At 37.7% G+C, this 26,954-nt stretch overlaps 1 protein-coding gene across 1 annotated transcript in view; it reads right to left on the bottom strand.

The window, feature by feature from the left end:
- PPFIA2 (PPFI scaffold protein A2) overlaps window positions 1–26,954 on the bottom strand; it is a 497,371-nt gene that overhangs the window by 143,162 nt on the left and 327,255 nt on the right. The window contains 1 exon segment of the mRNA XM_077111527.1: window positions 11,505–11,621. Coding sequence (XP_076967642.1) covers window positions 11,505–11,621 — 117 coding nt within the window.

A 26,954-nucleotide genomic window follows, 5' to 3' on the forward strand; every position in this document is an offset into this window, starting at 1 on the left:
ACTAACAGCCCTAGACCTCAATGGGTAGAATTACAGGTCATTATTACAGTCCTGAAAGAAATTACCGATCCCCTAAATATTATATCTGATTCGATTTATGTCGTAAATTCTGTAAATATTTTAGAGACGGTGGGCATTATAAAATATTCCTCCTCAGTAAGACCATTCTTTATCAAACTTCAAGAGACAATATGTGCCAGACAACATCCTTTCTACATAACTCACATTAGAGCGCATACAGGCCTGCCTGGCCCCATGGCACAAGGAAATCACATAGTAGATGTAGCCACTCGACAGCCACACATCTTCCCTGCGCTGACACCATATCAGCAAGCCCGAGAATTCCATGACAGATTTCACATCAATGCAGGTACCCTAGCTAGGCGGTTTAATATACCACGTGCGACAGCTAGAGATATAGTCCGAGCGTGCGGAAATTGTGTAGAACAAAGAGCAGTCCCTTCAGTTGGGGTTAACCCTAAAGGTCTCATCCCGGGAGACATTTGGCAAATGGATGTCACCCATCACTCAGAGTATGGTAAAGTTAAATACCTGCATGTGTCAGTGGATACTTGTTCTCAAGTTTTATTTGCCTCTGCCGAATCAGGAGAAAGAGTCCACCAAGTAATTGCACACTGCCTTGCCGCTTGGGCAGCTTGGGGTAAGCCGAAAATATTAAAAACAGACAACGGACCCGCTTACACCAGCAAAGCCTTCCAAAGATTTTGTGCAAATATGGAAGTGCAATTAAAACATGGTATCCCCTACAACCCTCAAGGGCAAGGAATCATTGAAAGAGCACACAGGTCTCTTAAAGACTTGCTCAAAAAACAGAAAGGGGGAATAGGCCACGGCCTGTCCCCGAAGGCTCAACTGTCTGTAGCCTTATTTACATATAATTTTTTAAATGAAAATTCACTAGGAATGACACCTGCTCTTCAGCACACTACTCCGAGTCCTCCACATAGAGGTCTAGTCCGTTGGAAGGATGTCCTGTCAGGACAATGGCAAGGCCCTGACCCAGTGCTCAGCTGGGCCAGAGGCTCTGTTTGTGTTTTTCCCCAGGAACCAGGACGTCAACCTGTGTGGGTACCGGAAAGACTGGTGAGAACCGTGACGTCGCCCGAGGACGCCAAGGAACTGTTGCCCAGAAAATTGATAAGCCTCCAACCAGAGCCACCAGATCCGGTCTCCAACTCTGCTGATGATGGCGACGAACGACAAGATGACAACAGGAGCGCTAGTCACCCTTCTATCGTATAGAAAGGGGACCAGCTTTAAAACCTCCCTACCTTTACTAACCTCTCCCAACAGGTGGATTCAGACCTTCGAGTGCTTGGGGATATCAAGTTGACCCCCGTTGATTTCGACCTTTCCAAACTGGGCGAGACTGTACAAAGTCTGTGGAACCGAGTCACCTCATGGTTCTCTTGGCCCAATTTGACTACTTGGATCCTCGTGGCAGTGGGACTATTAGTGGGTTTAGTCACTGTTAAATGTTTGTTAGAACGCTTGCTCCAGACACAGCAGCAATTACGTGTCACTACCATGTTGGCTATGTCACTCGCCCCTGATGCTCCTGGCAACGACCATCCCGCTACCTAGTCCTTCCCCTCACTGTATGACCCGTCCCGGCCACTCAGGGCGGGGCGCTCGAAAACAGGATCTGCTGCAAAGCCCATGGCCGTGTCCCGGGTGTAAAAGGCGGCACCAGAAGTCATAATTTTTGTCTAAAGGATGATCTCTACGGCGGAGTCACGGTCCTGGCCAGACTAGACTCCGGCCATTGCACAGAGACACCTAATGACGCTCTCGGCTCTGGTTGCCGCTCTCCTGCCCCCCTACATAACCCAGTTGCGAGGCGAAGCACTGCAGGGAGAGTCACGTTGTTTCCAGTTCACGGGCTCTCCGGTCTCTATATGAGGAGGCATTCTGGTTGGTGCCTAGCAAGCCTAGTCCAGACTCCCCAAAGCACCAAAACATGTAGTGGGCCTGAGTGGCCCACGGGAGCTCACTCATCAATGGAGACACTGGGTCAAAATGAATAAAAAAGGGGGAGATGTGGAGAGCCGCCTCCCGGGTCGGGCCTAGTGGACACGCCGCAGCCTGCTCTAGAGTTCCCCCCGCCCATCGAGTGAGCCAAGATGGCGCCCGCATCCTGCCTCCGCGTATGACGTACGCGCCCGCCAACCCTGTCTACCAATCACCCTTGTATACGTGGCGTTAGCCCATTGGGTTTGGATTTTGTATATAAAGGCGTTACCCGGACGGGGAAAGCGAGACGACCCGCAGGGAGCCGTACCTGACGGCCGCATAGAGGTTGCTCCCCCGTGGGGTATTTTAGCCCGCGCGGAACCTGTTACAAAGAATGCAAGCTTAGCTCCAGTAAAGGTCTGTGCTCACAACCGCCGCGTGTTACGGATTCGTGTCTGCCATTCAAGTCGGTTTGTCTGCGTCTGTCTCTCTCTCCTCTGTCCCCTTCGCCGGCCGGGGGCTTGACGCTGAGCGAGAAGTCCCGGACAGAGGAAACAATATTCAACTATGTGAAATACTTCTGAGAAATCAAATAAACTGAAGGCTGAACATTGGCTATGGTATTTAGCAATAAAAATTTGTTGGTGACAGTAACATGAGTGGTTTCTATGGAGTGTTGGGGCAAAAACCTGATTGGGATAGGTTTAAAAAGAACAGAAAAAAGCAATTGGGAATAAGAAGATAACCCTTTTGATGAACTCTGCTGGACATGGGGTTAGAAAATAGAGCCATAGGTGATGATGAAGGTACATTAAGGGAACATATATTTAAATTGAGAGAACATTGTATGTTTATAGGAATAGAACAGAGAAAATCAATGATGATAAAGAGAACAATGAAAATAGCTGGAGAGATATTTGATTAGATGACTGCTGAAGACAAATACAAGTATAACAAAATTTTCTTTGTCTAAGGTTTATTTTTGCATCTTTTAAAAATCTTAAGCTCTGTCTAATAAGCTCTTTCAACCTTAGACACATGGGCAGGTTTGTCGTTTCATTTCAGGTGGAAACTCTTCTATTTGAAATCCATGAAATCAGGCAGTTTATATGCTGCCTTTCTGTACCCACAGTTCACTTTTTAATCTTTGTAAACTTGTTATACTTTTATCTCAGCTCTTCCTTATCATGAGCTACTTGACTTTGAGCCGGTATTCCTTGTTCTGCAAATCTCACAGGGTTGTTTAAGGTATCAACTGACGCAACTTATATAAAAGCAATTCTGGAAACCTGTAAGGGCTTTATACTCTTTATTTATCCTGCCCTATTGGCTTGCAGCCCTTTTGTTAATGTGGCTTCTAGACAGATTTGAAGAACAGCTTCTCCATCTTTAAAAGGCCAGAGCTTGCATTAAGTAATATCCTGCAGAATACTCATCCTGGGATGTTTTCTATCTAGAGAGAAAGGAAACCTGTGATCATACACATTTTGGAAATATTGACTACTGTGTTCCTCTCTTGGAGTCTAACAATACTAAAACTTTTTAATTCTATGAACTAATGCAGTAAGGGCGCCAGTTTACTTTTGTATGGCATAACGTTTCCTACGTTCTGTGGATTCTAATTTTGGTGGGCAGAGGAGTGGGCTCTGTGAAGCAGACTTTGCTTCATGGTAAATGCTGAGATATAATAAATCCTACCAAAGTGAAAAATAAAAATTGGTCAGTTGAGGAACATGTGAATGGTAAACTTAAAAATTCTCCGGGATTGACTTAATAGATCAGAAAAGTCAATCAGAAGAAAGGAAAACAATTTATTCTTCTCTATATCACCAATAAGGGGCAGGTTCCTTTGCATGCATTAGACCCTGAAATTTTCCAATAGGATAGGGATAAATTATCAAAATTCCTGTCAAAGTCTTACAAATCTGTTAGTCTTTCAAAGTATTTGAAAGCATTTTACTTAGCAAAGATATATTTACTCTGCTTCCCTCAGATCTGACCTAATATAAATTACACTGAATCTATTATTAGAGAGAATATATAAAGCAATTTGTATCTAATATAAATTACACTGTATCTATTATTAGCATGCCATAGTAAAAGCAAATAACGCAATCATTGCATTTAGGAAGATTTGTTTTGAAGCAATACTCAAATAATTCCCACATAAAATCAGAAGGCTTTAATTTCTTAAAATTTTTTTTGCCATTTCGTACATAAGATGCCGGATTCTAGGCCATGTGCTTCCTTTCCAGCTCAGCTCCTATAAAATTGATATGAAGTAACTTCATGCGCATACGGGTACCACTAACCTTGCCTCTTCTGAGCCTTTTCCTAGTGAAAAATAAACCTCTAGGCCATTCCAGCCACATGTTTAGGGATATACTTAGACCTTCTCTTTCCTGGAAAGTATGCCAATCCCAAGCCTGCAAATTCTGAACCCCATCCTCCTTTTCAGTTTTACTGCTTGCAAATGCAACAGGAGTATACACTTTTTCATTATACACACTGCTCTTAGGAATTAGAGCACAAAATGCAAGATCAATATATGAAAGAAAATATTCTGTTAGGATATTTGGTTATGGATAAATCCAATTGATAACTATCTGTGATACAGAGACAAAATCAGGACTTAATCAAAAGCTATAATTGACAAAGACTGCCTTTTCCAATGAAAAACTGTTGGCAGTGTCGATACGTGTTGAGTATATATATATATATATATATATATATATATGAACAGACTACATTGATTACTATATCAAAGACAATGCTATTGAGGATGACTTTCAGTGGGAACTTAGCAGAGATCATTAAAAGAATGACGTTTGTGAAAAATGTTTAGTATTTTAAAATACAAATGTGATATATTCTAAAGGCAAACATTTAAATGTCTAGCTAATGGGTTTGTGGAAGACTATGCCCAATTGTCATATTAATATATCTCAAAATATGGCATACAAGCATGATATAGCATATCTCATAATGTGGCATACAGGCATAATAAAATGGAATCCTTTTGTCTGCTTTGAAGATCATATTTCTCATACAGCTATAATAACTTTCTCTAAGTGCCTATTTTTTGTCACTGATTGTTCCATCTAAAACACAGTTTTGTATTGCTATATGGTAAGAACTAAAGAACCCAAAACAACTGGTGAGAAGCCACTAGCTTGAGAAGTACCTTGTGCGACATGCCAAGGAGATTGTGTTGTATTGTCAATGAAAGATCACTCACCTACTTTGCCCTTAGCAATATGAAGAGCTAAAGTAATACCTCAATCACTAATGCTTTCTTAGTTAAGGTTTTGTTTAAATGAAATCATCATTTAGTTCATTGGGATTACCAACAAAACTACCTTTGGCCATGGCAAATTGACAGCATTGCTCTGTTAATAAAAATTCAATTAAGTTCTACTAAATAAAAAATCCTGAAGATTAAGAGTATGTTTTAATAGCCTATGTTTCTAGTAACCCAATCTAATGGAAAATATTATTTCTGTTTTGTTCTGTAACTACGTATGTTTCAGTCCTAGTGGGCTAAAGATCAGAGGGGAGTATCTTTGCTTGGGGGCTAGGGGAAGGGAACCAATGTATTTCAGAGGTATTTACAATTTCCAGTGAGTACAAGCTTGTGGGGGTGCAATGATGATTTTGGTTTAAAAATGGCTTGTATGCTGCAGGAAAGAATATAGAAAACGGAAATCTTGATGACGTTGGTGAATTTGATTATTTAAGTTAGATGATGTTACTAAGTATATGGATGTTACTTTCTTGGTTAACAACATTGAAGTGGAGAAATGTTTCAAAACTGCATATTGTAAACCAATATTGAAGCATAAAATGATTTTTTTGGGGGGGAGGGGGTTAAAACGAGCATTAATGAAGAAACAAAGGAATTAAAAATGTCAAAATGCAATTGAGTATATCAGAGTGCAATCACTGTTTAGTGAAACTTCTGTTTCAGTTTAACACACACATGCACACAAGTGTGTACATAAATAGGTGCTTATATGTTCATGTTTGAAGGACTGCAGTTGGATTGTATTTCTTATAGTGGGTAGCAGGCACATGGGCCCTTAGCATTTGTGGCGCCTGCTAAAAAAGACCAAGTGATTATAAGGCATATACCACAAGTTTAAATGTTTGACACATATTTCAAGCTAGCAAACTCTTAAATAAAAATATATTTGATTACCTTCCTTTAAAATACCTCTTCTCAATGACCAGGAGACCTGGTTTTAACTAAGAATCCTCATACTCCTTGAAGTTCCACACCAGAATTTAGTTACCCAGATATGGTATCTGAGCTGTAGCCCCCTTCCCATCTTTTCCAAGTCTTGGCCCTTCCAGTCTGCTGATCTGTTTGCCTGTACAGATGTGGACACTCCAGCCAGCACTTTCTAACTTTGTGTAACCCTAGAAATCAGCTCTTCCCAGGCTGCAGGAGCTTAGTCCTAAGAAAAGAACCATATGGGTCCTGGAGGCAGGCTAGGGCCTGCTTAGGAATTCTGGGTTTCCTGATACCAAGTATGTTCAAGAATGAATGGTGCTGTGAGTTTCAGGCCTGCATGTTCCCTTGGTCTCATGGACTCCTCATCCCATGGAGTAGGGCACAGAGGGTACAGTGAGGACCACTAAATCATGGTCCCAGGGTGGAGGCCCTGTTGCTCAAGGTTAAGAACTGTAGTCATAACAGTTGAACATTTTTGAATGCTACTGCCTTGGAGAATCTGTTCAGAGTAAAATAACTGCCAAAGGTTCAAAGGAGAAGAAGTAATTATAACAGAGAAGATAAGATTTAACAAATGAGTATGACTGCTGATTTATTATATTGATTTTTTCTTTTTTAGTCTCCATTGTCTTGGAGCAGCTAGAAGGAAATACCTAAAACTGTGGAACTGTAACCCATACCAAACTCTGAAATCTGTTCTATAGTTATGTGTTACGATATACTTTGAAATGTATTGCCTTTTTGTGTATATGCTATATTTCACAATAAAAAATGCTTGAAAAATAATTGTGAGAAGATGTGGTAGAAATAAAAGAATTTCAAAAAAAGACACATTCTTGAATAGAATAAAATAATCAAATCTGAAAATGAACAAATATGTGTAATAATGAAAGAATAAAAAATGAAAAAAGTAAACTGGGCTAGAATGAGAAAAAGAAAAGCAAACAAACAAACAAGGAAACAGTATCTGGATAAAACAGACTGTCATGAAATAAAGTGAGAACTCAACCATCTAGATGTGAGAAAATTGTGATTTTGATTCTGCTCTGGACAAATAAGTCATTTAATTTTTCTAAGCCTCAATTTTATTAACTGTACAATGAAGAAAAAAATACAGCATCTCCTTCATAAGTCTGTTGTGTGAAAAAATGAGAAATGCATGTAAAAATGCAGTACAAAAGATTTTTTTAAAAATTAAACAAGATGCTTCCATGCTTACCACCCTCTTATGCTTCCCACTGTGCTGAGAATAAAATTCAAGCTCCTTATCCTGGCAAACAGCTAAAATGCTCTGGCCCCGACTCACTGCTTTGCCCACTAGGCGTTAGTTACCCTGGTGTTCTCTCTTCCCTGGAATTAGTACAACCAGGCTCCTCGCTGTCTGTATATGACATAAGCATATGAATACTATATGCTTTCATATTCATTTATTCATTATTCAGGGAATATTTAGTGGCAGACTCATTGAAAGCACTAAGAGGTGGACCCTGTTCTAGGTGGCTGAGAAGCATAGTGTATTTGCTTCTTTGGGTTTCCTTTGTTTCAGAAACTCTAAGGTCTTTCACATGGTTGACCACTTTCTCTTCTTTTTTCCTTTTACCGTTTATTCCCCACCTCCTAAAAAAGGCCTTCCCTGCCATTTCCAGTTACTGTCCTCCCTTGGTCACATTGCTCTCCCTTTGATATTAATTTATTTATTGTCTTCACCATTTATCTACCTTGTTCATCATTGCTTCTCAACCACCTAGAACAGGGTCCACCTCTTAGTGCTTTCAATGGGTCTGCCACTAAATATTCCCTGAATAATGAATAAATGAATATGAAAGCATATAGTATTCATAAATATTATTACCACACCATTTATTGCTTGCATACAATGTGCCAAGATTATGCCATTGATTGTTTCTGTTAGTCAGTGTTTCTGTTCCTTACAAGTAAGGATTTACAAGTCAGGCAGGACTGTTTTACCTGTTAACTGAGGACCAGGGAAGGTACTGGGTAAAGTGATGAGCAGAGAAGGCCTTGGAATCCAGGTCCATTGACTTAAATATTGTGTGTGTTCCATCTCTATTCTACTCTGCCTCTCTGATAGCCCCAATCAGGGTTAATCTTTCTTTCCTTTAAATTTTAATAGCATTTTGGTACTACTTGCTTTACCATGGTCTGCAATATTAATATGGGCAGGGTTGATTCTCACTCTAGAAACTCAGCACATTTATTACAGAGGTTCTATCTTCTCTACCTCCCCAATTGCCTAACACCGTACTTATTTGAATACATTACTCAACAAACATCTGCAGTGAGAGAAGTAATTGGAAAAATAGAATAGGTCACCCATGAGTATATCTCCTTTGCAAGAGCAATATTTTTACAAGTAGTCTGTATTTTATACATTTTTGTTAAAAAATTTACATATTAATCCTCCTCTAGAAAACAACTGGAGGAAAATTATTGAGACCAGTTCTGGACTTTTACCAATGTAAATTTTAGTGTTCTAAAAATATTCATTACCCTGTGACTATTTATGTTCTTCTAGAACAATTGATTAAATTTCAGATCACATAGAAACATTTTAACTTATTTATGCTAAGGTTACTTTTTTAATTTTTATTTTTTGCTTCTCATTTAAAAAATATTGGTAATAATTACAGGGCTTTTCTGTGAGTAAGAAGGCCTGTTTTAGAGTGTGCTCTTTTGAGACTATTTTTGTCAATAGTCAGAGTTCTCAAGCCACTGACATAAAATATCTCCTGATAGCTAATAACCCACTCTGGCTATGTAATTTCTCCACTGCCCTAAATAAAGAGTAATCTTTGTGAGCAGGATTTACAAATCACTTTCTGACAGGTCCATAGTATCTAACAATAGCTTTCTGTTTTATTCCCCAACAACCACTTTGCAATTTATATACTAATGCTTCAATCATCCTACACTGCTAACCTTCATTACATATTGCTCCACCAAATAATATTCTCTTTTCTTTTGCTTGATATATCTTTTAGAAAGTTCTCAATAAAACATTAAGTGTTTGACTTTAGATTGCAATCTTGCAACAACATGATATTCAATGGGTATGATTATACTTCAAATAGTCATATCATAGGAAATAATTTTGAAAGGAAAGATGCTTTATAATTTCTATGTGTAGAATTTAGGGATACTTAAATAAGGACTATGAAAATAATAAATACAATATTATTTCACATTTTATCATGAAATATCAGATAAAGAAATGTTATATAAATAACACTTTTGAAACATAGTCTTAAATTGTCTTAAGAGTGATATGAATTAGAAGAGTTTATCGTTGAATTTAACAATAAATACATACGTGACATATTTTACATATATTTTTGGTCCATGTTGGGGGATGCGGGTTTGATGTTTTTAAAAGTAGCATAGCATTGTTCTAAGGCATTTGGAAATCACTCATCCTGCAGCTATGGGAAATTGGCAATAAAAAAATGAATAGTAATAACCAAAATGCTTAAAAACCTTTATCTATAACCATGACAAAGAGTGAGTTAGCAACAGCACAGCCTTTCTCATCTACACAGGCTGAAATGCCTTCTCCAAGACTTTGAGTACAAAGAAAGCTAAAGATGAGTCCTGCCTCACCAACTGCTCAGAGCCCTCCATACAGACACCTTTATCTGTGAAGTCCAGCAGAGGCAAATGGCGATTATACATAATTCCTTATCCAGATTATTAACTGGTTTATGAAAATCATCATCAATGCCTTACATTTTACAATGGCCAAATATTTAGGGGTAATACATTTTAAAAATAACATTTCATTTTTTTTCCCACTGAGAAGCACTAGAATGCTTTAAGGATCGATAATTTCATAAAGAATAGACAAAATCTCAAGTCCTTTATGCCTGTGAAATGCATGTTCTCTCACATTGTCCTTTTCCTGTATCAGCTATGATTCGAATTCCAGATTAAACAGACAAAACTATAGCATTATAGAAAGGAATATTTTGTAGACTTTTGACCATAAAGGCCATTTTTACACCTAAAGCAGTGTGAGTCAATAATTCTCTGAGGAAAACATAGCAGTATATTACTGATGACACAGTAAAAGAAAATTACATATTGTATCACTGGATGGCTGTTTAAAGAACTTAGTACTTTATTTACTGAATTAATATCAGTTTATTTATCTGAAGGGAAAGTACTTTTATTCTAATTTGAGATAAAACTTATGAAATCCGTTCATCTATTTAATTTTAATACTTAGCTCAATATTTCTAGAGACTACATTAAGAAAGACTAAAATAATGAGGCCCTAAATGAAGATTTTCTGATTCTCAGCCTTCAGAATTAATTGTAGTCTCAGGAAATTATTCTGGTTTTCTTGGTTTCCTTTGCTTTTATGCTTGAAGTAGGAAACAGAAGAAGCCCCTTCATTTATTTCACCTGTATAAGTGAGGAAGTGCTTTATTTATTTTCTGGTTATGGTCTAGAGCTATTTATTTTGTTGTGCAGTCACTTGGTTCTTAATCTCTATGTTTTCGAACCTCTTGACATTCATAATTATAACAATTTAGCTGCCTGATCAATGGGGACTTGATAATTAAAGAGCTTCAACCATCCAGCAATACAATTTTTTAAAGGCAAATAACCAGGAGATTAGGCTGAGAGTCATGGCACTTTCCTGCACAATTTTCATCTGATTTCTGACCTACCAGTAGCTTACCCCTCTTGTGCTGGAAACAAAAAAAAAGTCAGTAGGCAAAAATCTGCTGAGGGCAAAAAGACTATTGTTTTCTTTGCCTGGATGTAAGCCCTATTCAAAAGAAGTACTTGCCTAAAAAATGGAACTGTCCCATGGCTTCAGACATAGTTTTATGTAGTTTCTCATTAACAGCAGTACTGCTGGGGCTTCCCAAGTGCAACATGGAAAATACTAAGACAAGATAAGAGATCACCCCCTGAAAAAGGTGATCTAAACTGCAGATTAGTCACCAAATGTACATAATTCCATTTATAATCTGATAGTACTGTTATTATTCTTAAAATAGTTTAGATAGATAAATGATAGATAAATAGAAACATATATAGATGATAGGTATTTAGATATAGAGATACACACCAAATTATAACTTTAATTATATTTTTATGAGAATCAAATTAAGAATAATTAGTGAAAAAGGAAATCATCATGAACTGTTTATCAACAGATCAACAAATATTAAGGAGTGCTTTTTAAATAGGCTGAATATTGAATATTCCTGTCAAATGATATAGCAAGAAAACATTTCTACGTAAGAGTACATATTGCGTATCATACCTTTTCATGAACTTTCTGGCCAGGTTCCATCCCTTCGAGATGTTCTGACTCTGTGGATCCCTCACTTGATGTCATTTTTCTTTGAATATGAACATTTTGTTCACGCAAGGCAACAATCTGCAAAATAAAAGCACAAGGCTTTTAAAACCCAAAGTAGGGCATGAAATAAAATTTACAAAAACATATAAATTTACTCATATATGATTAGGAACTAATAATAATAACACATGATAAGTAAGTGAATATTAATTTTTACTCACATTATTTCAAAAACATGTTTACAACTTAACTTATAATTTTGAATATTTTTTACAGGAACTCATAAAATCTCTCCTAAGAACAGGCTAAGGCTCTGTGAAATTCACTTAAACTTCTTCTAGTTGGGAAATGTACCTAAATCAATGTAATGACCTTTGTGTTACTAAGTCAAAAATTACTTTTAAAATTAATTTATAAGGTTCTGCCTCAATGAAGATGGTGGAGTGAGGAACTTCGGGGCTTCATCCACCCACAGAGGCTTTGAATAACCAGTAAGAACCGTCAGAACTACTTTTCTAAAAGCTCTAGAAAACAGTAAAAGAATTGCAGCACCAGAGCAAGGGCCAAGTCAAGAAAAAGGCTACTTAAAAGCAACACGTTGTCCTCGTGCCCTGGCTGGTGTCTCCTCCACCCCTCGCTGGCACAGCGTAGAAGTTGCCCCACCATCTCAGTGTGGAGCAGAGTAACTCTTATGCACATACTAGAAGTATAAACGTTTGACCCAATCTGTCCAGCAGTGGCTCGGGGGACTCAGCATTCCAGAACTTATCTTGCATATAGAAGACAGCTCACAGAGTTCTCCTACAAAAGCTGTGGTACAGCAGTCAGTTATGTGGCTGCCTGGAACAAGGATGGCTGGCTGTAAAGGACATAGAGTACTGTGCCTGAACCATGTGTAAAATGTTTCCTAAGGAAGAGAGGCCATTCTTACCAGTATAAGTGGGGGAATTCTTAGGACTAAATATGCATGCCCAAGACAAAATGCAATATACAATATGCAAAAAGGTCCAGGAAAGCTCCTATGCCTTGATTTGAACTATTCTGTAAATTTATTGTAAGCACTGAAGGAGAGATCCCAAGCAAGTCAATCTGCAAAGACAGAGTAAGGTGCTTTCTTTTTTTCCTTCTCCTTTAATTTTTTTTCCCAATTACCTCATGGCATTTGTGCCAGTCTTAATCTGTGGTGCACCCCGGAAAAGCCATGCCCTTTAATCTTCATTCAATATTGGTGGGTGGGAGCATATTGATTGCTTCCATGAAGATGTGACCCACCCAATTGTAGGTGGTAACTTGATTAGATGATTTCCATGGAGGTGTGTCTCCACCCACTGAAGGTGGAGTTGCTTTCTGGAATCCTTTAAAAGATGAAACATTTTGGAGAGAGTCCCCCTTGGTAGAGCCACAAGAAAGCCAGCAGATGCCGCCATGTTCACCATGGGCCCTTCCAGTTGAGAGAGAAAGGTTGAACGTCGTCCTTCTTGAACCAAGATATCATTCCCCAGATGCCCTAAATTGGACATTTTCATAGACTTGTTTTAATTGGGACATTTTCTCGGCCTTGGAACTGTAAACTAGCATTTGATTAAATTCCCCTTTTTAAAAGCCATTCTGTTTCTTGTATATTGCATTCCAGCAGCTAGCAAACTAGAACAGATTTTGGTAATGGAAAGTGGGGTACTGCTGCAGTTTGCAAACACCAAACATGTTGCAACAGCTTTTTAAATGGATAAGGGGAAGAATATGGAGGAGTTGTGAGAAGCTTGATAGAGAAGGCCTAGAATGCTTTGAAGAAACTGTTGGTAGAAATGTGGACTCTAAAGACACTTTTGATAAAGTCTTAGACAGAAATGAGACATGTGTCATGACAGACTGGAAGGAGGGTGATCCTTGTTTTAAAATGGCAGATAATCTGGCAAAATTGACTAGTGGCTTTGGCTGGAAGGCAGATTTTAAAAGCCATGAACTTGGATATTTAGCAGAAGAGATCTCCAAATTAAATGTCGAAAGTGCAGCCTGGTTTCTCCTGACAGCTTATAGTGAAATGCAACAGGAGAGAAATAAGCTGAAAACTGAACTCTTGAGTACAAAGAAACCAGACATTGATGTCCTGGAAAATTCTGGGCTTCCAGGAAGGGAGACCCCAGAGAATAGTGCCTCATGTGAGGATTTAACTAAATGTGAAACCAGCCAGCCATTCCAGAGAAAGTAAGGAATGGACATGGAATTATCAAGGAAGGATTTGTGGAAACTCCTTATGTCTGATGGGCATGATCCAAGGCTACTATGCAGAAAGCCAACGAGAGTGTTGCCGGATCTGTATAAAGAGAACCACTGCCAGTCGGGACTGAGAGGGACAGAAAAGGGACTTGGAGGAAAAATAACTTCAGAGGAAGAACCATGGAGGCTGAAGTCTGAAGTCAAGAAACCTTGGGTCAGGATAGTGGACCCACCCAAGCCCGTGGAGAGGGTGAGTTTGCCCCAAAGGCAGAGGATAGGCCTTCCACCTCGTTGCAGTGGAAGAGTCATGTTGCTTCAGGCCTTGGAGAGAGTGAATCACATTCCTTGGGGATTGGGGAGAGCCTGGCTGCCACCACATGGAGGGGTTGAGTGTGTGCCCCGAAGATGGCAGAGAGCCTGGGTGCAGCCCTGATGCTTGGAGAGGGTGGAGCCTAGAAAAAGCTGGTCTCCCCAGTATCCCCCAAGGTTGCATTTGGAGAGTGGCAGACTTCAGCATAGGCCCTTGGAAAGGGTGGGACTGTCGTTTTCTAAAGCCACGAAACTAAATGATCCTCAGACTTTGAAACCTAATGGACTTTGCCCTGAAGGTTTTTGAAACTGTATGGGTCTGGTGACCCCTGTGTTCCTTCCTCCCTATGGAAATGTATATATGTATCCTAGGAATGTTCTTCCTTTGTATGTTGGCAGCAAATAACTTGTTATGAGTTTTCAAAGGTCCAGAGCAAATGGAGAAAATTTTGCCTTAGGACAGCCTATGCCTGTAACTGACTTGATGAGATTTTATACCGCCTCTAATTTTGTACTTCACATGTATTGCTACTGAAAGGTTTACGTTTTTCTGATATTGTTATGGAATGAATGTATTTTGCGTTTGGAAAGAGCATGTCTTTTTAGGGTCCAAAGGGTAGAATGTGCCAGTCTGAATCTGTGGTGGACCCCAGAAAAGCCATGCCCTTTAATCCTCATTCAATATTGCTGGGTGAGAGCATATTGATTGTTTCCATGAAGACGTGACCCACCCAACTGTGGGTGGTAACTTGATTAGATGATTTCCAGGGAGGTGTGTCTTCACCCACTAAAGGTGGAGTTGCTTACTGGAACCCTTTAAAAAAGGAAACACTTTGGAGAGAATCCCTTTTGGTAGAGCCACGAGAAAGTCAGCAGATGCTGCCATGTTCGACATGGGTCCTTCCAGCTGAGAGAGAAACATTGAACGTCGTCGGCCTTCTTGAACCAAGGTATCTTTCCCCGGATGCCTTAAATTGGACATTTTCATAGACTTGTTTTAATTGGGACATTTTCTCAGCCTTGGAACTGTAAACTAGCATCTGATTAAAGTCTCCTTTTTAAAAGCCATTCCGTTTTTGGTATATTGCATTCCGACAGCTAGCAAACTAGAACAGCATTCACGTAAAGCTGTGTCATAACATTAGCTGGATATAAGCTTAAGGAAAAGATGCCTCAGAGTCTAAATTCTAGCAATAGCATGTTAAAATATTTAAAAGATGTCCAGGTTTCAACAAAAGACTGTCAAACATACAAACCTAGTAAACAATGGTCCATGCAAAGAGGGATGTGCATGCATTAGAAACCATCAGTTTGGAGGATGGGACTTGGGATAGTCCAGACTAAGACTTTAAAAATATGATTGTAAATATGCTCATAGAGCTAAAGGGAAATATGGACAAATAACTAAAAGATGTCAGGAAAATAATAGATGAACACAAAGAGAATATCAATAGAATGATAGAAATTATGAAAAGGAAACAGAGCTGACAATCACAATAACAGAAATTAAAAGTTCCCTAGAGGGGTTCAACAGTATATTGGAGCTGACAGAAGAAAGAATCAGTGAACTTGAAGATAAGACAATTGAAATCAGTCCAAAGAGCAGAAAGAGGAAGAAATGAAGAAAAGTGAACAGAACCTGACAAACCCATGGGAAACCATCAAGCATATTAATAAACACATTGTAGTTGTCCCAAAAGGAAAAGAAAAGAGTGAAAGTGGCAGAGAGAATGTTAAAGACAATGGCAGAAATTTATTGGAAGACATGAATATACACATCCAAGATGTTCAATGAATCACATACAGGAAAACCCAAGTAGAACACCACCACACCGTGTTATTATCAAACTGACAAATACCAAAAGTATAGGGGATTCTGAAAGCTTTGAAGAGAAGCAATGTGTCATGTGTCAGGGCATCTCAGTAAGATTGTGTGGATTTTTCATCAGAAACTATGGAGGCAAGATGTCAGAAGGAAACATATTTAAAGTGCTGGCAGCAGAAAAATGCCAACCAAGAATTCTACATTTGGGAAATCTGTCTTTCAAAAATCAGGAAGGAATTAAGATATCCCCAGTTAAACCAAAGCTGAGGCACTTCATCACCACTATAAGAAATGCTAAAAGAAGTTCTGTGTGTTGAAAGGAAAAGATATCAGACAAATGACTAAAGCCAAATGAAGAAATAAAGATCCTCAGTAAAGATAATGACATAAGTAAACATAACTATCAGTACTACAGTAGTTTTGATTTGTAGCTCTACTTTTTATTTCTTACAGTACCTAAATGGCAAATGCATAAAATGTAATGACAAATAAATTATTTTGGTCTTATAATGTATGAATATGTAATCTGTGACATAAAGATTGGAGAGACAGAGAGGTATAAGAACATAGTTTGCATATACTATTGAAGTTAAGTTGGTTATCAAAGCAAATTGAATTGTTATAGATTTAGGATGTTAAATTTAAGCCCCATGGTAACCCACTGAGAAAATTTCAGAGAACATGCAAGTCATAGAGATGGAGAGTAGTTTACAGGTTATCAGGGATGGGGGAGGGAAAATGGGCAGTTAATGCAGAATGAGCATAGGGCTTCTGTTTGGGGTGAAAGGAAAGTTCTAATAATGGATGGTGATAAGGGTCCTGCAACATTGTGTGTGTGATTAATTAAACTGAATGTTATACTTGGGAGAGGGTAGGATGGAGAGATTTAAGCTATGTATATATATGTGTCAACAATTTTTCTAAAATGTAATATAAACTAAAGAGACAATGGCAATTAAATGCAATCCATGACACTGGACATGGGATTTATGACTGGAGGTAAAAGGGATCAAAAGGACATTATTGGGACATAAGGAAAAATTAACATAGATGCAAGCCTTATATCAACATTAAGTTTCTTGAACTTGATCATTGCCTTGAAGGTGATTATGTTGTTCATAAAAAATGTACATGGAGGTATTATGTGTTCCAGGAGTATTATGTGTGCAACCTGCCCTCAAATGTTCAGAAAATAGGCAGAATGACACATAGATAAAGAGATAGGTAGATAGATGACATATAGATGATAGGTAGATGATCGATAGAATGATACAGCAAAGGTGGCACAATCTTAAAACAGGAGGCTTAGGGTATCTTGGGTGGTGTGGGTATGTTAGAGTTCTCTGTATGGGGCATGTGTTATTTTTTAAATTTTCCTGTAAGGTTGAAATTATTTTGAAATAAAAAAGTTTAAAAATGTATGAAATGTGATACAAGTTCTTATTGACCTGTATTTTTAAAATACATAAGAAACATAAATGAAAAGATTAAAGGTTGAGGACTAATTATGGTTTCCAAGATTGACTTATTGTTTACCCTACAGAGAAGGCACACCTGCAATTTTAAAACACATACACAGGCTGACAAATAATTTGTTACACTATCATAAGCACTTAGAATTAAATGTGTTTTATTGTTATTATCTTAATAGCCATCATCTGAGCACTGTTGGCCCAAATTCAATTCATTTTCAAAGAAAAAAAATCTCAGAAGACCTGTATTCCCTGTGAATTTTAAGCTCAATCTTACAGACCACGAGAGATTCAACTAAGAAGTAGGCTCTGTTAGTGATAGTGATCTTGGTAATATACAAAGTAGAGAATAACCTTTTTAAAATGGGTATTTTAACTATATTTGCCATGTATATATATAATTTCAAAAACATTTTATATTATATTAATGCCACAGCTCACGTGTGTTTGAGAACTTTCAGAGATATGTTTCTCTGAAGTTGACATAGGAATGGATTATATCAAAAAAGCAACAAGAATGAAATAGTTTCTGGAAATATCGCTTTATATTACATTCTTAACATCTCATTTTCCCATGAAAAAATATTATGTTATCACTGTCATATAATAACATATTTTTATGAATAAAAAAATTCAACTAGAGCCTATTGCATGCCAACATTACACCAAGAAAATATTCATAACTCGAGAGATATGTTCAAAGCTACCATGACACAAAGTAAGCCAGACACAAAAGGACAAATATTGTATGAGCTCCTAATATGAAATAATTACAATAAAAAATTCATAGACTTAAAAACTAGAATATAGTTTATGAGGGGCCAGGGTGGCGGTAGGGAATGGGGAGTTATTACTTAAATTTTACAAAGTTTCTATGTGGAGTGATAGAAAAATTTGGTAATTGATGGTGGTCAGAGGTAGAACAGCATTATGAATATAATTAACAGCACTAATTAAGATATTTTAAAGCGAGCAAAAGGGGAAAATTTAGGTTGTATATATGTTACTGGAATAAAAATTAAAATATAAAAACTTGGATTGTATAACACAAATAGTGAACCCTAATGTTAAATATGGACTATAGTTACAATACAATTATAATAAATATGCTTTCATCATTTGTAACAAAATACCACACTAATGCTAGGAGGTCTACTTATTGTACTTATTGTAATGCCTTAAATAAAGTAGTCCACTGAATGGATCACTGAAAGGATGAATTAATTCCTTATTAAAAAAAAACCAAATTCATATGAAAAACACTGTATGCAACTTTGATTGTGAGCCTACATTAAGAAAATTATAAACTTCAAGTTTTTCAAAAGTATTTACATGATTACTTCAAACAGGATACAATTTCCAACAGTAACATTCAAACTCTACTTTCATTAAACCAAGTCCCAAAATTAGGCTTTTGAAATACCTCCCTGTACTCTATCATTCTGTATGATTTTATTCTATTTTATTTTCCCCCAAAACAAATTAACCAGTACAATTATGAAAACAAAGCTTCAGCATCTAGTTCAATTGTATCTGTTAATAAGCTTGATTCTTCCTTTCACTAAGGAATCAGGTTCACTAAGGAACCTGAGAGGTTTACTCCTGGGAATGCAACTTAGGAGGCTGGATCCTCTCTCTTACGCGTTCCATGAGGATCCTCTCTTATCTACAAAATCCCTGGAGCTGACCATAGCATAGACCTTCTCTAGGAAATTCTCTCAACCGGCTTGAAAAGTGAACATAGGAAATGATTTGAGAGAACCCGCTTGTGCAGAAGAGGATAAAAGATATCTGATGGCTTCAAAACATTCTACAGGCTCTCCTTGAGAAAGAAGGGTGCCAAAAGGAGAGCCCACGTGACCTGCCTAGAGGAATACTGAAGTAAACCTGGACTCTTCACTACTACTCAACGTGACCTAATCAAAACAGGATAACACAGTGGGTGCACAACTATGAAACTTCAACAAAGTCCTGAAAACCCACCCTGAAGCCAAGCACTGTGCTAAACTATTTTTATCAGCAAAACAGGCTTTATAACCCATATTTTTTATTTATAAACTTTTTATGAGTTTGATTTTGTGATTATCATCATTAATATAATTTTGGGTCTGTCCAACCAAAACCTCACACTTTCAGGTTATGTTCTTATTCACTTAAAAGTACTTAATTTAGAAAGAATTTACCATAGTAATCAAAAGTTGTACTAAAAGAATTGATGAATGTTCTGAAAAATTAGATGAATATCCATCAAATATTCTAAAGAAAACCAGGAGATGCAGTGCTATAAAATGGAACCTTCTATGAACAAATAATCTGACATATTCTGGCTTGAGTGGTCTGAGACTTTCGCTTCCCCATTTGTATTTTTTTTAACTTTTTTAATTGTATAATTTAACATATATACAAAGCAAAGAAAGAAAAAAAGCAAAAATTTTCAAAGCACTCTTCACCAAGTAGTTACAGAACAGAGCCCAGAGTTTGTCATGGGGTACCATTCCATCACCTCAGATTTCTTCTTCTATCTGCTCCAGAACACTGGCGGCTAGAAGGAATATATATATGTATATATATATGTATATATATAAATATATACATATATATATACATACACACACACACATACTTTTTAATTACCACAATCGACTTTTTTTTTCTTTTTTGTGAAAAATAACATAGATGCAAAAAAGCAATAACTTTCAGAGGACATCACAACAATTAGTTGTAGCACAGATTTCAGAGTTTGGTATGGGTTACAATTCCACAATTTTAGGTTTTTATTTCTAGCTACTCTAAGATACTGGAGACTAAAAGAAATATCAATACAGTGTTTCAGCAATCATACTGATTTGTTAAGCCCTTTCTCTGTGCAACTCCAGCATCACCTTTGATCTTTCTTTTACTCTTTAGGGGTATCTGCACTATGCCCATTCTAACTTTTGCATGTTGGAAGAGGCTGTTGATAATATGAGATAGGGGATGGAACTAGTTGATGTTCTGCTAGCCCGTCTGCATTCAGGACATATCTGGAAGTTGTAGGTTTCTGGAAAGTTACCCTAGTGCATGGAACCTTTGTAGAGGTGTTCTGTAGGATTGGCTTGAATGGTTTTGGTTGTGGTTTGGCAAATCGTGGTAGGTAGCAATGTCCAACTGAAGCTTGAATAAGAATGACCTCCAGGGCGGGCCGCGGTGGCTCAGCCGGCAAGAGTGCTTGCCTGCTATGCCGGAGGACCTCGGTTCGATTCCCGGCCCCAGCCCATGTAAAAAACAAACAAACAAACAAAATATAATAAAACAAGAAAATGTTTAAAGATGTTTCCCTTTCTTCCTCCCTTCCTTCCTTCTATCCTTCCTTCTCTGTCTTTCCTTCCCTTCCTCCCTTTCAAAAAAAAAAGAATGACCTCCAGAGTAGCACTCAACCTATTTAAACTCTCTCAGCCACTGATACCTTATGTTACACTTCCTTTCCCACTTTTGGTAGGATGGCGTTGTTGACCCCATGGTCCCAGGGCTGGGTTCATCCCTGGTAGTCCTCTCCCATGCTGCAAGGGAGACTTTCACCCCTGGATGTCATGTCCTATGAAGAGGGAAGGATAATCATTTCATTTGCAGAGTTGGACTTAAAGAGTGTGGCCATAATCTGAGCAACAAAAGAGGCCCTCCTGAAGTAACTCTTAGGCATACCTATAGGAAGGCTAAGCTTCTTCATGATATACCTAAGCTCCACAAGAGCAAGCCTCAAGATCAAGGGCTTGGCCAACTGATTTGGGTGTCCTTAATATTTAAGAGAGTATCAGGGGTTTCCCTGGTGGTAAAGTTTAAAAGTTCCATATTTTCTCTCCCATCCCCCAAGAGACTTTGCCAATACTTTTTGATTATCTGTTGTGGCCTACATTTGATAAGTTATTAAGCTGAGATGAATATAGATTGAGAGGAACTAAATTGGAATTAAATGCAAGTTAACGCGATATCCCTATACTTTCTTCTCAGTACCATTCGCTTGCATGGCTTTGTTTATATATTTATTTACTTACTTACTTACTTGAGCTCCATTAAATTGGGAAGTTAATGGGAAGTGGGGACAGGGTGCATTCTCTTTCTAAGTACTGATATCCTTCTACCCTTAATTCTTTATACATCAAGATAAGGATCCCTCCTCAGAAAGATGTACATGTAGAAAGAGTTTTGCATACATTTTCAGGATATTATCAACCCAGGGATGGCCCATGGAGCTCTCCTCATGAGTATCTTTCCACAGTCATTTTAATGAACTTAACATGATTTGCCAAAAAATGTTTGGTGAAATTCATTTTTACCTTGCCAACATCCTTTCATCTTCCTTTTGTTAACATCTTACATTTTCATTGAGGGATTTTGTTTCCCTATTCTAATCCTAAAGGTACTGTCAATTCTGGTGAAAAATGGGTACACACATGATCCTAGCCAGGGCAAACAGAATTTTCCATGGGATTTTATTCTGACAGAGCTGTGGTGGGGGGAGCTGCTCTTTTTTCTCCTGGGGGAGGTCTTCTGGTAGGATGTGATTGGGATGATATTAGCCATTAGTTCCACCTAATGGAGAAAGCAGGTAGAGGAGATATAGCCCTGATAAGTTACTTCTGCTCCTGATTATAACCTTTCTTAAGTCTTTTCTAAACATGAGCTAAAAAAACACAACACTTTGTACTTAAACTAATTTGAGTTGGGTTAACTTGCAATTAAAATGTACTTGCAAATACAGCAGGGAACATGGAATACATCACAGCGTATATAGTGCATACAAGAGGATTTTGGAGAATGAATAAGAATTTACTAGGGAGACAATGAAGGAAGACTACAGGTGGGTAGAACAGCTCAAGCACAAACATTGGAGTTAGACACTAACATTGTGTTCCTAGCACTATAAGTTGTTTAAAAAGTATCTTAAAGAAGTAGAAGAATAACACAGGACTGGTGAAGTTAAAGTGATAAGCACTTGGGCTTTTGTTCTTCTTGCTTTCCTACTTATTGCTTTGCCTTGACCTGTATTTGTGTTTCTTGAATGTTCATTAAGTTTCTGACAGCTTGGCTCACTGCTTCGAGGCTCTCCCCAAACCATTATTTTCTAAGCTGAGCCTCCAAGTTTCATTCTTGTTCTTATCTCCGCAGATTATTTTGATTCTATCAGTCTCTAGAGAGTTCTGACTCCATCAGGTGGACTACTGATGGCCCTAGTGAACAGTCTTCCAGTTTGGAAAGTCCCCTAGTCCTCATTCCATTTTACTAATGGACTACCCCTAGGGTCTACTGTGTCTTGTGAGAAACCCTCTCATCACTCCTTGCTTTTGAAAAAATGGTTTGCCTTGTTAGCCTGGGGAGATGCAACCATTTCACAAATATTCCTTGAGTATTGAGAGTGATCAAGGCACTGGGAATATACTAGGGAGGAAGAGGCAGAAATTCTTGCCTAGTGGAGCTTACAACCTAGTGGGAGGAGAGAAGCTATAAACAAAAATAAGTAGGACACATTTTTAGAGGGTGATAATTACAAAGGGAAAAACAAAGCAGGGAAGGAGGTTAGGGAGTGCTGGGAGATACAATTTTAATTAGAAATTCAGTAATTTGTGAGTACAGATGAGAAGATCCGGAGAGAACAAGTTATGTGGATACCTGGGGGAAGAACTTTCCATGTAGAGGGCACAGAAAGAATATATTATCATTGAAAACTAAGGTTTGAGATTCTTGAAAATGTTTCATAGTTCTTCAAATTATTCAAATTGCCCTCAAAAGAGGGTTAAAGCATCAGGGAAAAATTAATGCCTTGGAAAGATAAGATGCCAGAAAATGCACAGAAACACGTGAACCTTGAGAGAAATGCGTTAAGAGAAAATAAAGCATTCACTTAATGTTTTTGTATTGCTGAATTTGGTAATATATATTAATTTGGTTGGTCGATGTTATGGATTGAATCGTGTCTTCCACAAAGAGGTTCCGATCTTAACTCTAATCTTGCGAACGTGAATCCATTTGTAAATAGGGTCTTTGAAGATGGTTTTAGTTAAGGCAAAGCCAAACTGAATCAGTGGGCCTTAATCCAATATTACTGGAGTCCTCAGAGGCAGTTGGAATTTGGACAAAAGAGGACAGAGACAGGGAGACAGATAGCCATATGATGGAGCTAGGGATTGGGTTAGGGATTGCTGGCCAGCAACCACCAGAAGGTTACAGACTTCAGAGGAAGCATGGCCCACCCAACACCCTTATTTTGGACTTCTATCCTACAAAATCTTACGATGATAAATTTCTGCCATTTAAGTCAATCAGAGTGTGGTACTTTTTTCAGCATTTCTGGCAAACCAAGACAGCCAACAGATACCCATTGATTATTGTTCTTTGTATAAGACACAGCTGGGGAAAATGCTGACCTGGCCCTGCTGGGATGGAGATTGCATTTTAGTAAAGGAGATGTAAAGTCAAGCTTTGACAAAGAAAGGCTTGGTTTTGTTCCCAATTCCTCGGAGGTAACTTTTAAGTCCTTGGAATTCACAGTGATAGGGAACACTTTCTATTCATCTTGGGGCTCTGAGGCTACACCTCATAGTTTATGTTAAAATGGTGACTAATGGTACACTACTAAGGCCATGTGTTGTTAGTCCAACATCAGGGAAGAGGTGTGGCTGGAGACCAAGTTCCACCACACGGTCAAGGATTCAATCAATGATGTCTATACAATGAAGACCCCCCTAACAGGGTTGAAACTCAGGTGAACTTCCTGGGCTGGCAATACTCAGTGTATATTGTCACATATTGATGCCAGAAGGGTAATGTGCCCTGAGGAATACAGAAAATTGACATTTGAAACTCTCCCAGATTCTACCCTTTATGTCTCTTCCTTTGGGAGATTTCTATATCATTTCCCTTAATAAACCATAAATGTGAATATAATAGGTAAGTTCTATGTGTCTTTCTAGCAAATCACATAACCTTACAGTGGTTTTGGGAAACTCCAAAACTTGCAGTTGGTGCCAGAAGTGAGGAGGTCTTTTGTGGACTTTTCTTTCTAACTTTGTAGATGGACCCTAAATATTTGTAGTAAGAGTCAGAAGTCTGGGCAGACTCGGCAGTCTGGAGGACTATGTCCCCAACCTCATAGTTTAGCTGACTCTGGGTAGGAAGGTGTAAAAGAAGGTAGCAGAAAGACAGCAACACAAAATAACCATCATTTCTTGAACTCTTAAAAGATGTGCCAAGCACATTATATAAATTTACTTAACCCATTATATACATTTACTTATAACAAACATGTGTCTTATAATAGCCTATTCTTCTTTTCCAAGTTTGAGATTCTTCGAAAGCAGACCCTGAGACAATGAATTGGGCACAAGTTGTTTATTTGAGACATGATTTGGGAAGCATAGTTTTTCTTAAAATTCTCGAAAGGCCAAGGATGACCCTGCTATTTGTTATTATATAAGTTATTTACCTTGAGGTTCATGCACCTCTGCTGTAAAATGAGGATTATAATTCCTAAGTTTTAGTTTGTGTTGTAAAGTACTTGGCCAAATGTGATGTACATTAAACATTTATAAGTAATGACAATGACAATAATGAACTGACCTCTACCCAATCCTTCAACTTTATCTTCTAATTCACACTCTGTGCTCTAGCTTACTGAAGAGCTTTGTATTCAAACCCACACAAAACAGCAGCTCGGTTATGAGTTTCTATACTAACCTAGGTTACCTTTCCTCCTTCTTGATGGCTTCTTAGTCATCTTTTCAGCCATACCTTATATTTTACTCACTTTGGGATTGTCTTGTGTCAGCATCCCTTTCCTGAGGATTTAAGTTATATAATCTCTTGGCATTCTTTCCACCTCATGTCATAGAAATTATCATGCTCTATTAAATCGGGTGTTAGTTTTATGGCTTCCCATTTTGACAGTGAGTGCCTTGAGACTAGGAAATGTATCTGATTCAGTATTTATTCCCAGTTCTTAGGACATTGGCTGACAAATAGAAAGCACTTTAGAAATACAATGGAATGTTGAATGTAGCAGATTAATGCATGGAAAAGATTTCTGAGTAGTTGGAAAAATTGGGTGGAAAAGTACTGGGATTGATACATGGGGAAGACAATCAGTTATCCACATAGAAGAGTATATGTCCTTGAAAGTTTTCCAAGCTCTCTTATAATATAATTTAAAGTTAAAAAGAGTTCTGAGCATGGAATAACACACTGGTAACACAGAAGTAATGCAGAAAAAGATACGGCAGAGTCAAGTTTCCAATCCAGGACTGACATCTTCAAAACAGGTTTTTAATCATTATGCTATAATACCTTTGAAAATTGACGAAATGCTTCATTGCTATATCCTATCCAAATATTTAGAAATACAATTCTATGGTATCAGGGCATAGGAATTGACTTCCTCTGCCTTGGCACAGCAATCTAGGTACAGTTAGAGGATATCTTCACTTATTCCTAGGAATAAAAATCATGCTCTTTACACACTATATGTTTATTATTTGTAACTATTATGTGGCATAGGCATTTTAACTTACCTTAAAATTGTCCAGCTACTTTATAAAATACATCATGCATACATAACTTTCCTCATGCTAATACTTCAATTATCTTCACTCTAATGTTTTTAAACTCATATTTGCCCTTCTGTATTTAACAACTTCCAGTCAGTGCCCACACCTAATTAACAAAGATTCTTTTCATCTATTTTTATCCCAAATTCAATTAGCAATTCCAAGAGTGAGACTTAAGTCTCACTACACCAACACATTATTTGGTCTTATACAGATGCTTATTCTAATTCTAGCTGATTTCCGTGCTTACATTTAACTGGTGTTGGAACATGAAAAACACACACATACACACACATGCACACAAAGAATAGCAACTAATTGGGATTTACAATTTATACTTAAGCAACTCTCCAGCCACAACAGTTTGGATTTGCATTGTTATGTATTGAGAAATCGTAAAGATTGAGATACTTATTCTAACAGAATTAAAGACCTCAAGTCAATAACTATTTCACTTTTCAGCTTTGGCTTTTGGAAATAAGATATATAAACATCACTGAAACATACTAAAACCAGTGTAAAGCAGATTGATATAGTCCGTGTAGTTTTAACAGCTTGCATATAATATTTATTTTAAATATTTTTCAGTGAGCACTGGTAGACTTTAAAAGCTTGTGAAGATGAAGGATTCCAATCAATGATTAAGTTGCATTCTGATGAGAATCAGAGCTGATCTCTAAGTTCTGTGGGAATTTGCCCCCATTCAAAAAAAAAAAAAAAACTAGTTATTCAATTAATGATTTAATAAATAAATCTACTAAATTTCTTAGAGGTAAAGACAGTAGGTTCACTTTGTGGTGGCTTACAATTTTTACTCCTCCATTGCCTCAATTAACTAACAAATATTTATGGAATGAATGAATTCAGTTTATAACCCTTTATTGTTACCTCCCTCATTTTGCCTCCTCTAACCTCCCAATTCCCAACAGATGAGTTACCTGCAGGCTAAAATATAAATGTACATCATCAGTAATTGTCTGGTATCCTTCTACCGTAAAATAAAGTACATGAA

This window comes from Tamandua tetradactyla, chromosome 7 (assembly GCF_023851605.1).
Source record: "Tamandua tetradactyla isolate mTamTet1 chromosome 7, mTamTet1.pri, whole genome shotgun sequence".
In the NCBI taxonomy this organism is placed as follows: domain Eukaryota; kingdom Metazoa; phylum Chordata; class Mammalia; order Pilosa; family Myrmecophagidae; genus Tamandua; species Tamandua tetradactyla.